The sequence below is a fragment of the Nicotiana tomentosiformis genome, chromosome 2, assembly GCF_000390325.3.
Source record: "Nicotiana tomentosiformis chromosome 2, ASM39032v3, whole genome shotgun sequence".
In the NCBI taxonomy this organism is placed as follows: domain Eukaryota; kingdom Viridiplantae; phylum Streptophyta; class Magnoliopsida; order Solanales; family Solanaceae; genus Nicotiana; species Nicotiana tomentosiformis.
In genome coordinates, this window is record NC_090813.1 from 84,104,171 (window position 1) to 84,114,524 (window position 10,354).

At 32.6% G+C, this 10,354-nt stretch overlaps 3 protein-coding genes across 3 annotated transcripts; all 3 read right to left on the reverse strand.

Annotated features, from left to right (window-relative positions):
- Positions 1–1,008: 1,008 nt before the first annotated feature.
- On the reverse strand, positions 1,009–2,905 carry LOC104094564 (putative pectate lyase 2). Its single transcript, XM_009600526.4, has 4 exons — positions 2,198–2,905; positions 1,841–1,944; positions 1,624–1,753; positions 1,009–1,491 (listed from the first exon to the last, which is right to left on the reverse strand). The coding sequence occupies exons 1-4, from the start codon at positions 2,891–2,893 to the stop codon at positions 1,276–1,278; spliced, it is 1,146 nt and encodes a 381-aa protein (XP_009598821.1). The 5' UTR covers positions 2,894–2,905; the 3' UTR covers positions 1,009–1,275.
- A 2,303-nt stretch (positions 2,906–5,208) lies between these two features.
- LOC104094567 (stigma-specific STIG1-like protein 2) lies at positions 5,209–7,856 on the reverse strand. The gene is made up of 2 exons (XM_070193681.1): positions 7,661–7,856; positions 5,209–6,108 (listed from the first exon to the last, which is right to left on the reverse strand). Exons 1-2 carry the CDS (start codon positions 7,854–7,856, stop codon positions 5,450–5,452), a joined length of 855 nt encoding a protein of 284 aa, XP_070049782.1. The 3' UTR covers positions 5,209–5,449.
- An 859-nt stretch (positions 7,857–8,715) lies between these two features.
- On the reverse strand, positions 8,716–9,450 carry LOC104094565 (stigma-specific STIG1-like protein 1). The gene has a single exon (XM_009600527.3). It carries the CDS (start codon positions 9,409–9,411, stop codon positions 9,004–9,006), a length of 408 nt encoding a protein of 135 aa, XP_009598822.1. The 5' UTR covers positions 9,412–9,450; the 3' UTR covers positions 8,716–9,003.
- Between the last annotated feature and the right edge of the window lie 904 nt (positions 9,451–10,354).

The following is a 10,354-nucleotide window of genomic DNA, read 5'->3' on the forward strand; positions in this document are numbered from 1 at the left end:
TACAGCTGGGTTGGTGGAGGAGCAACTCAAATCAATTTTCTGTTCTTTCGGCCATGGCTCGAGACGTGCTAAATGTGCCAATTTCAACAGTCACATCAGAGAGCGCATTTAGCCAAGCAAGGCAGCAACCGGGAGATACTCGTCATTCATTGAGCAGGAACGCTTTGGAAATTTATGGTTCCGATTCAAGCAATGCCGGAAACCAAGAACCTCATGTTGACATGGATGAACTTACAAAAATGATGCAAAGCATGTGATGTACTCTTTCTTATTTTTTTATAATTGTTGCAAACTTTTAATTTGCAAGTTCAAAAATAAAAAATTCAAAATAGAACTTCCAAATTAATTTGAAGTATTATTTATTATTCAATGAAATAAAGCCTTCGGAGTTTGATCCTTACATATTGGTCTTATTAAATAATTTTTTGCCACTTACTTTCAATTTTAAAATTTTAAAATTCAAATTTTAAATTTAAAACTTTAAAAGTTTAAAGTTTAATTCTAAGCCTTAAAAGCTTGCAAACACTTAAGAATCAATAACATTGAATAAGAAAAATATAATATACTAAAAAAAAAAGTAACCGTGCCCGGTCGGGACCTATTAAGCCCGAACCCGGACGGGCCCTAATTAACCCGAATTTTCCCAACCCATTACCATCCCGGTTAGTCAGCCCACTATCCAGCCCGAACTACTAACCGGACGGGCTATCTTTTTTTCGTGTCCAGTCCGATCCAGCCCGTCCGATTAACACCCATACCTTAAATCCTCGGGATCAAGAAGGTAACTCTGTCTGGGTCTGCTCACTTGTAACAACCCTTTGGGATGGTGCTACTAATTATCCCAACTGTTGGAGTAAAAACACTTGTTTTAGGTCAATCTATTTAATTGGTTATCTAGAGCAAATGGTAAATAACATGTTATAAAAGGTTAAAATACATCGATAGTATAAAATATTATTGTATAGTGTATATAACTTAATAAATCCTTTATTTTTATGAATAAAAATTAAAGGCAAAAAGGGCGAGAGCAATTGCACAATATCTGTATTGTTCCTACTAAGCATATATTTACATAAAAGTTTTTTTAAGGATCAATGGAATATCCAAAATGGATCTCAACACAGTACTCTTCAGTACTCATCTCATTCTCAGGGATTCTAAGTTTTAAGACTCCCCGTTTTTTGGTAGAAGAAAAACAAAGTTGGAGAGTAAATAAAAGAAAAATAGCCTGCACTTCCAGGCCAGAATCACAAAAACAAAAATTAAAATTCAAAGTTAACATTTATAGGATGTGCAACGTAAAGGTCCGGCATCAGCAGTTAAAGAAGGAACCATAGATCCATCAGCCACAGGAAATGACTGAGCCTTTGAGTAATATGGATTTGTACTTCCATATCCAGATGGTATAAAATATGCTCCATTCATGAATTTATCCTTTGAAGACCTCCACTTCCAATTCTTCCACCCATTCTTTGCTTCCCTCTTCGTAACCTAATAAGTAAAAACGCAACAATATTCATGTATGAGTATTAATCTATTACTCCTATATATTATTGATATAAGAAAAAGAAAAGGTTAATATAGTTGTCATGGATTAATGGGAATTTAGATTATCTCACTCACTTGTGTGGATTTATATGCCATGAAATAATTTCCTTCACTGAAGATGGTTGGATTTGCACTTCCACCAATAGCATACATCAACCATTTTTCGTAGCGATTGTTGGCCACATGAGCATAACCTAGCCTAACTCTGCATGCATGTATATATCTAACTTATGTGAGGAGTCCTAGTTTTCAAATAAATAAATACATACATAGCTAAAGAAATCATATTTACCTTGGCATTCGTTCTATTAAACCAGGGCCAAAGTAGTTGAAGGCTACCGTGACTTTCATAACCTTGTCTTCTATATTGTTATCATTGTGCCCAAATAACATAACCTGCTCATCAGATTTCTTTCAGTACTAGTTAATCCCAAAAGTAAATTAAAGGGACAAAATGAAAATCACGGTTTGCACTAGCTAGCTTATTTAACTCGAATCGGTTAGACATTTAATTTGCAGCTAAATAATGCACCCTATCCATTCCTTAAGTGCAGATTCAATTTAATCCCTTAATCACGAGTTCACCCGAACGACAAGTTTTAAACAAATTAATTAAATAGACTAAGTAGAAAAATTAATATACACGTACTTTGTCATGCTGAGTGAAGTAGTTGTTGGAAATGGTAACAGCAGTAGAAGCATGAATAACGTCAATAAGACCATCGGTGCAACGTGCAAGATAGCAATGGTCGATCCAAATATGAGAAGATTGAAAAATATCAATACCGTCTCCGTCAGCACCGCCACGATGGCCGGCATGCACCGGACTATCCCGCACAATGCCCTTCTTACCAGGCTTACAATCATGGATGCTAATCCCATGTATAATCACATGGCTAACATGTGCAATTGTGATACAAGGTCCATATGCAATCTCCACTTTAGCTCCTCTTCCATCTATAGTCTTGTAACTATTTATCATAAGCTCATTCTTTAGTGTTATAACCATGTTTTTGGCGAAAGTAATCCATAGTGGTTTGGATTGGATTACACCATATCTTAGTGTACCTGGTTTAGGGTTTACGGGGTCGTCCAATGGATTAGTAACGACATATATGGCACCAAATTTACCTCCGATAGCAGCTTTGCCGTAGCCGACGGCACAATCAGCCAATGCACGGCGGTTCTTGGCCCAATTTGATTTGGTACGCCAACAAGAATCAATCACATTCATAGTTTTTTTGGTATTAGGTGCATAACTATAAGGAAGAGGTGCATAATACTCAGCTTGTAAAGTTGAGATACCCAAAAAAAGAAGAGTAAGTACAAGTGCTAAAGAAGACATGATGAGTAGGGAAATTAGAGGTTGAGCATACAAACTATGGGAATGGTTGATATTCGCATATATATTAGGGTGTGACAAGGTGGTGCCCACGACGATAGAATATTGAGACTAATTCTTTTTGCATTTTGGCTAAGATTTTGGGGAGCATTAATAGACGTGATTGCACGAGCTTTGGATGATTGACTTTTTGAGAGATTTAATTAGTCTTTTTCATTCTTTAGAAACGCTTAATTGGGATTTGACCTCTCTCTTAAGTAGTAATATTTGACTTAGAAGAATAAAGTTAGTTTTAAATTCGCTACTATTCACTGAATACTACTTAATTATTGTGCATAATAGTTTAAGACAACATGTACGGAGAGACCCAGATTTGTCTCCCTGAGTTGCGACATTTTCAAGGATTTGGCTCCAGATCCAAATGAATTTTGAACGAATCAACATAAGATAAAATTAGAATTTGATTCGATATATAGTAAAAAGACAAAAAGTAATTGGAAATAACGTAGTTCAAGCAAAAACCAAATGATGATTACGTATTTGGAGTGTCTATCTTTGGAAAGTCTCTTGAACATAAGTTCATTGATGCATCTCAAAGGAACAATCAATCTCCTGTCTAGGAGATCACAGTTTAAACGGCGAAGGCCAAATATATTAATATACTTTCGAAAATTGTCTAAAAATACTTTTCGTTATACTATTGGACTATATATATCTTTCCCGTCATACTTTGGAACAAATATACCCTTATTTTGGATGGAGTGCCATGTGCCAGCACCAGATGAAAACGAATCATTCCTTTTTTTTTTACCCGATCCGTTTTAAAAAACCCACCACCCGACCCGTTTTAAAATTTAGTTTTTTTAAAGCATATATTTTGTAAAAACTAAAAAATAAATTGTAAAAACTGAAGGAAAAAAAAGAATTTGCAAAATATATATTTTTAAGTCTTTTCAGTTTTTTTTAAGTATTTTTTTGTAAAAACTGAAAAAAATATTTTTTTAAAAAATACTTTAAAAACTGAAAAATATATATTCTGTAAAAACTGGAAAAAAAAATTACAAAATATATATTTTTAAGTCTTTTCAGTTTTTCTAAAGTATTATTTTTGTAAAAACTGAAAAAATATATATTTTTTAAAAAACTGGAAAAAAAACTCTCCTAAAGCAGTGGACTACATATGCATTAGTTTTAAAAAAATAAAAATATTTTGCAAATTCTTTTTTTTTTCAGTTTTTACAAAAAAATACTTTAAAAAACTGAAAAAACTGGAAAAACATATATTTTGAAAATTTCTTTTTTTTTCCAGTTTTTACAGAATATATATTTTTCAGTTTTTAAAGTATTTTTTTTTAAAATATATTTTTTTACAGTTTTTACAAAAAACATACTTTAAAAAAAACTGAAAAGACTTAAAAATATATATTTTGCAAATTCCTTTTTTTCAGTTTTTACAAAAACAAAATTTAGTTTTTACAAAATATATGCTTTAAAAAAACTGAATTTTAAAACGGGTCGGGTGGTGGGTTTTTTAAAACGGATCGGGTAAAAAATAGAAATGGGTCGTTTTCATCTGGTGTTGACACGTGGCACTCCATACAAAATAAGGATATATCTGTTCCAAAGTATGACGGGAAGGGCATATATAGCCCAATAGTATAACGAAGGGTATTTTTAGACCATTTTTGAAAGTACAAAGGTATATTTGGCCCTTTGCCGCAGTTTAAATCACAGTGTTATGAGTTTGAATCCGAGTTAAGCTATGTTAACTTCTTTTTTTTCTTCCTTAATTTTTTCTTCTTAAGGTGCCTGGCAATTTTCTTAGAGAGCTCGTGTCAAAAGCTAATAATTGGCATGTTATTAGGAATTTGTTTAAACAGAGGAAATTAAAAAGGGTAGAAAAAGAATGTCGCTTCCTATTTTAGCTCCTTCAAATAAAGTTCTTAAATGACGTGACCAACATACTTGTGATATGTTCTTGGACCTAGTAATTGGAGGTAAAGTTTTGAAACTTCCTAGTCTGTCCGCTAAACTAAAGTTTAACCAGACGTTGATTAAATTCTTATACTGATCTTTAATGATCCTCAGTTGATTCTATGATGCTACATCTTAGGATGTTATTTTATGAGAACATATATATGTGATCATATTTTGGAAGACTTCTTTGTCATCGTACGTATAAGTGCTTTAGGCCATTAAGCTATTAGCATTAATCTTTCACATAGTAGCTTAATTATTTCTTCATATTTAACCTCATCGATAATTATTTATCAACTAATTGTTATAAATTGTTATTTCCTGGAAAGAAAAAGAAAAAATCAAAGAAATCAACTCCTTTATAATTAGTAAGCTTTTAAGATATGAAACTTTACATGCAGTATTACAATCGAAAATAGAAATGAGAAATACAAGAATGAAACAAACAACTAATGTGATATAGCCTTATTTGATACGCAATAAAAGGAATGACTACCTATAATTAATCAGATACAAATAAAACAGTAAATTTTAGAACCAAACAAATAATTTAATCGTCCTAATTAATAATCTGAGTATACTCTAATTTGCATAGCTACACATTCCATACACACAAGCACTGCCTTTCTGACACTTGTTATTGCAACCCCCACAATTCCTCTTGTGAAACAAAGTGTTAACACACTGCCCTTTACAACAAGTCTCATTATACCTGCATTTCTTCCCACAAAATCCACAATTTTGTCTGTCTGTGAACACATTTACACATTTCTTCTTGCAGCAAAATGGCCCGGGGCTGCCTTTGGCACGACATATTCTAGGGTTCTTGTTACAAGTCATTCGTTTTTGTATTGTTTTTGACTTGTAATAAGGTGATTTTTGTGATAGAAAACGGCTAGCCCCTCGAATGGATGATGAACTTTCATCAGTTTCATTTAAGGGGATATCAAATAATTCAGCCATTTCAGCTTCATTGTCATCTTTTAAGAGTATTTCTTCTTCTTTATCGACAGATGAGGCTACTGAAAGTATAGTGGTTGATGCCATAATCATGGCTAACAAAAAGGAAATTTTCAAATACGTTTTCATGGCTTCTTGTGATTGGATGAAAAGAATGCAATTATGAAATATTTTGAAACGTTTGGATGGAAATTGGAGAAGAAGGAAAGAGTATATATAGAGGAAGGATTTGCATAGCGGAACTATTTGACTCGTGTTAGTGGAGTGGTCTTTGTTCACGGCTATGTACAATACATAAAGTCAAATTAAATAGCTAACCAAAATTAGGCACTTCCATATAATACAATGTGTTCTTAATTACTTTGTGTTTAATCGTATTAGATTTCAGTAATATTTCTATAGCTGCTATATTTTATAAAAGCCTCCGCATTAATTTAGTTGACAAAGTGAAAATAATCTAGCGTATAAGATAGGAAAAATAACATTACGATTTCCTATCGTATTTAATTAATTAATCATGACTTAGTTTTGTTAAATCTATGTGAATGCCCGAAGCGTTTTAGCAGTATTATTTAGGCAAGGTTTTGACGTGTGTGGACTTTTATATAGTATACTCCATAATACAGGTACAGAAGCACCAAACTACCAAGCGTATTCTATTTGACTTGCAATATAGTACTAATATTTGAACTTAGGAGTTGACCCATTAATGTATCCAATTGTTTGAACTTCTATTAATGTCATAGGAACACATAAATTGACTTAACATTGTTTCCAAATATTTATGGGCTGGCAAGGAATACACGATTCTACCACTCGAACTTGCCTGATCCCCAAGTTAACACTACCTTAGAAGGATTAATTAACTGTTCGAGCATGTTACTTATCTTTTTAGGTTACTATTTACTTATCATGGACAATTATTTATATTTTTCTTGTAAATGATTTGATAGTGTAAGTCTTTTTGTACTGTCATATCTATAAAAGTTAAACTCCTTGTCCTTGTTTACGTCTCCAATTTTCACAAGTTTTGACGCAAAGTAATTCAGTTGGAAATATATCCTGAAGATCTAAAATTACTTACGGTAAATTTGAAAAGAAAAACTGCCATTAATCATATTCGTATTGCATTAATTGCTTTCTTGTGAGTTGTGAGTACCTTAGTAATTAGACAAAAGTTAAATTTGCATATCAGTAACCGTTTTCTCCTATTTATTATTTTTTAATCCTTATACTGAATTTGAAAATTAATTTCACTCATTGGAAATGTCTTTAACCGTGAGTCGTTTTTGAGTAAGAATTTTGCGGGAAAGTATGTAGTAGGTAGTCTCAATTTTGGTAAAAAGTAAGCTATGAGCACTCTCTTCAAAATAAAAGTTCTTTCATTAATTCCATCAGGTAAGTACATTGATCAGTAGGATATGGGAACTACAATATAACATAATTATAAGCTCATATGCCTAATAGGCATTTATTTGTTCAGACAAATTATTATTGTTCTCTAAACATATGAAAATATAATTGTACTAATGGCATATATAGCCAAGTAACTATTATGCTTTCAAATCCCACAATGCCCTGCGTATTTTTTTCCAAACAAAGTCTTAACACAGAAGCCTCTGCAGCAAATCTCATTGAAGTTGCACTTCTTCCCACAAAAACCACAGTTTTCTTTGTCCATTAAAAAGTTCATGCACTTGTTCTTGCAACAGAAGGGGCCTGGACTACCCTTGGCAAGGCATATTTTAGGATTCTTGCTGCATGTAAATTTTCTGCCAAATATTCTCTCATGAATTCTCCAGAAATGAACTTTTTCCTTAGCAACAGAATTACCTGCTGTTCCTCGAATTGTTGTTTTATGTGCATCTTTTTTACCGAAGCTAATTGGATCAGCTTTCACTGCTTCAGCCATATTGTTATTGTCTGCTTCTTCTTTCACCAGCATTGTTTGCTCTTGAATTGATGCTGAAAGGGTGGCAGCAAATGCCATGAAAATGGCAAGAAAAACGAAGATAGCTAAGTTCTTCATTATGGGAATTAGTGAAACTTTTCAAGTTACCTTAATTAGTAATTAGGGAAGTATGAGAAGACTGGATGAGTTGTGAAGAAGAAGATGAATTGTATTTATAGATAAACTTTTGCATGGAGCTGCTGATCATTGTATTAAGGTTCTTGATTAATTATGAAAAAAGCACGACCAACATTCTTTGGATGGAAAGATTGTGACTCACCAAAAAAAGCAAAACTGGTAGAAATGTAGAAAGTAGCGCAGAAGTGATTGATAGACAATATACGTTGGTTTTCCATATAAAAATGTCACTATTTTAACTACAAAGTTAACTATAATTCACCAGAACATCTAAAAATAGTTAAAACGATCTTATGTGATCATTAGTAAATATATATCATGTGATTACTTGGTTTTATTCAGTGTTCTGCATTTTTTTTAGTGTGTGTGTGTAACATTGTAACAACAAAGTAACATTGACAAAAATTTAATTTTAAGCAATTCGCAAAGAGAGATACAGGCCCCTCAGTTCTTTATAAATTTTAGTACTATAATCTACCCACTGTCAGTGGAGGCTTTTCTAGATTAGACAGGATATCATGTCCTTCTTTCAGACTTAATTACTCTAAATCGTAACATAGATGAGGATGCATAAATATTTTCAGTAGAAAAATGTTGGATTGGGTACACACATCCCATGTTATATATAGAGAGAGACGATCTGTCTAACCCTTCACGTACGGTATGTATAGAGATTTTATATATTTAAAAAAATGATATGTCCAATCATCCGCACATAAGGAGGTTTTATGAAAAAGCTGTTCTTTTTGAGTTGTTACTCCATATTAAAGATCCATTAAAACTTAATTTGTTTTTCTGGGATTCAAAATATGGACATTATTATCAGCTTCGGACACTGTATAATAAGTCTGCTGTATATTATGAACTCAAACACAAACAATTATCTTTCTTCTTCTAGTAACATTTTATTTCAAGGAAGCATATAACTTCATCTATATATGAGAACTAAATTTATATATCGCTTAAAATATATATTTAGTTATTTACCATTCACACACACATTATCTAACTAGCCAGCAATTGCTAATTTGCAAAATAATTAAGCTGCAGCAAGTCATGAATCTGCTAGCTGTTTAATGATCTCTCTCTAAGCATAGTTGCACATTCCATAAGAACAGGAGCTTCCTTTCTTGCATGCATTGTTACACTTTCCACAGTGTCTCTTGTTGAAATATGTATTCACACACCATCCTTCGCAGCAAATCTCTGAATACCTGCACTTCTTACCACATCTGCCACAATTAAATCTATCAGTCATAACATTCACACATGTTTTTCTGCAACAATCTGGTCCAGGACTGCCCTTGGCAGCACAAACTCTAGGGTATTTGTCACATGTGTACATGTTATGACGAGGAGAAGAGCCCTTTCCTCTTTGATATGTTGCATCAAATCTTTCAAGAACTGATTCTTGGCTAGACATTGAAGGAAAGAGAGTAATGGTCATGGCAATTGATAGTAGGAGAACAAATAGGAACCTGATCAGTGACTTCATTTTGAGTCTAGGGGTTTAATTTGTATATTTTTGTGACTAGCTAGCTCTATGTGAAGATGGAGGAATAATATAATACTGTGGTATTTATAGAGAGGAACATGTAGAAATTTGTAAATGGTGGTCTCTATCATAGTCGTTACAGAAAATTTAAGTCATGGAAGTTTGGCTAAAGAAGGAACGAAATTGTGCCGAAAACTTGACATATTTTCCAAGAATAAGGAATAAGGAGATGAACCTTAAAATTGTGGTACGGCAGCTATGACTAGGAGATACTTCCTCCTATCGTTTAAAACTTAAAATCATAAATAATGAGAGTTTTTGTTAAGTTAATGATCTGTGTAAAATAATCATAATTACATGCTACATGTTTAAAATTGAAGTTTGATATCGATTTTAGTTCATTGATTGATTAATTAATTAATACTGTTGACACCACATAAAAAGAATCCCTTATTCTAAAATAGACTTGTGGTGCAAGTGAAATTATAAGCTATTAACAGTGAGCCTTTTCTTAATAGGTCGCTACATGTAGTAATTATTCCTGTCCAAATTTCAAACCTTCAAATAAACTTGTTGATGGTAGTTTAAAACTTTAAAGTGATGTTGTTTGGTTGAAGCAACGGTAACGTTGAGCCCGGTGCAATATGTTCAAATTCTACATCTGCTAAATATGAGTTGTACTCTCTTAATAGAATTTTGGACAATATTCATTATTGATTAAGCTTTTAAAATTGAGTTACATACAAAATCTACTTTCTCGACATGATAACAAATAAGTGTAATATTTGGAAACCTCGTTCTTGGTGTTGAGTTATATGGTTGCCTCGCATGAGTTGTATAAATGCTTTTTAAGGGCTTGTTTGGTACAAAGAATAAGTGATAATTAATTTCGAAATTAAATTTGATGATGAGTTTATACCATGTTTGATTGGGATAAAATCTT

What these genes read in the sequence shown, in the direction of transcription:
- LOC104094567 (XM_070193681.1), bottom strand. Translation starts at nt 7,856, where the DNA reads ATGAAGAACTTAGCTATCTTCGTTTTTCTTGCCATTTTCATGGCATTT. An exon ending in AACAATTCGAGGAACAGCAG is followed by an intron (nt 6,109 to 7,660) that starts GTAATTCTGTTG and finishes TATTGTACATAG; the next exon opens with CCGTGAACAAAGACCACTCC.
- LOC104094564 (XM_009600526.4), bottom strand. Translation starts at nt 2,893, where the DNA reads ATGTCTTCTTTAGCACTTGTACTTACTCTTCTTTTTTTGGGTATCTCA. An exon ending in ACTTCACTCAGCATGACAAA is followed by an intron (nt 1,945 to 2,197) that starts GTACGTGTATAT and finishes TCTGATGAGCAG; the next exon opens with GTTATGTTATTTGGGCACAA. An exon ending in TGGCATATAAATCCACACAA is followed by an intron (nt 1,492 to 1,623) that starts GTGAGTGAGATA and finishes TTTACTTATTAG; the next exon opens with GTTACGAAGAGGGAAGCAAA.
- LOC104094565 (XM_009600527.3), bottom strand. Translation starts at nt 9,411, where the DNA reads ATGAAGTCACTGATCAGGTTCCTATTTGTTCTCCTACTATCAATTGCC.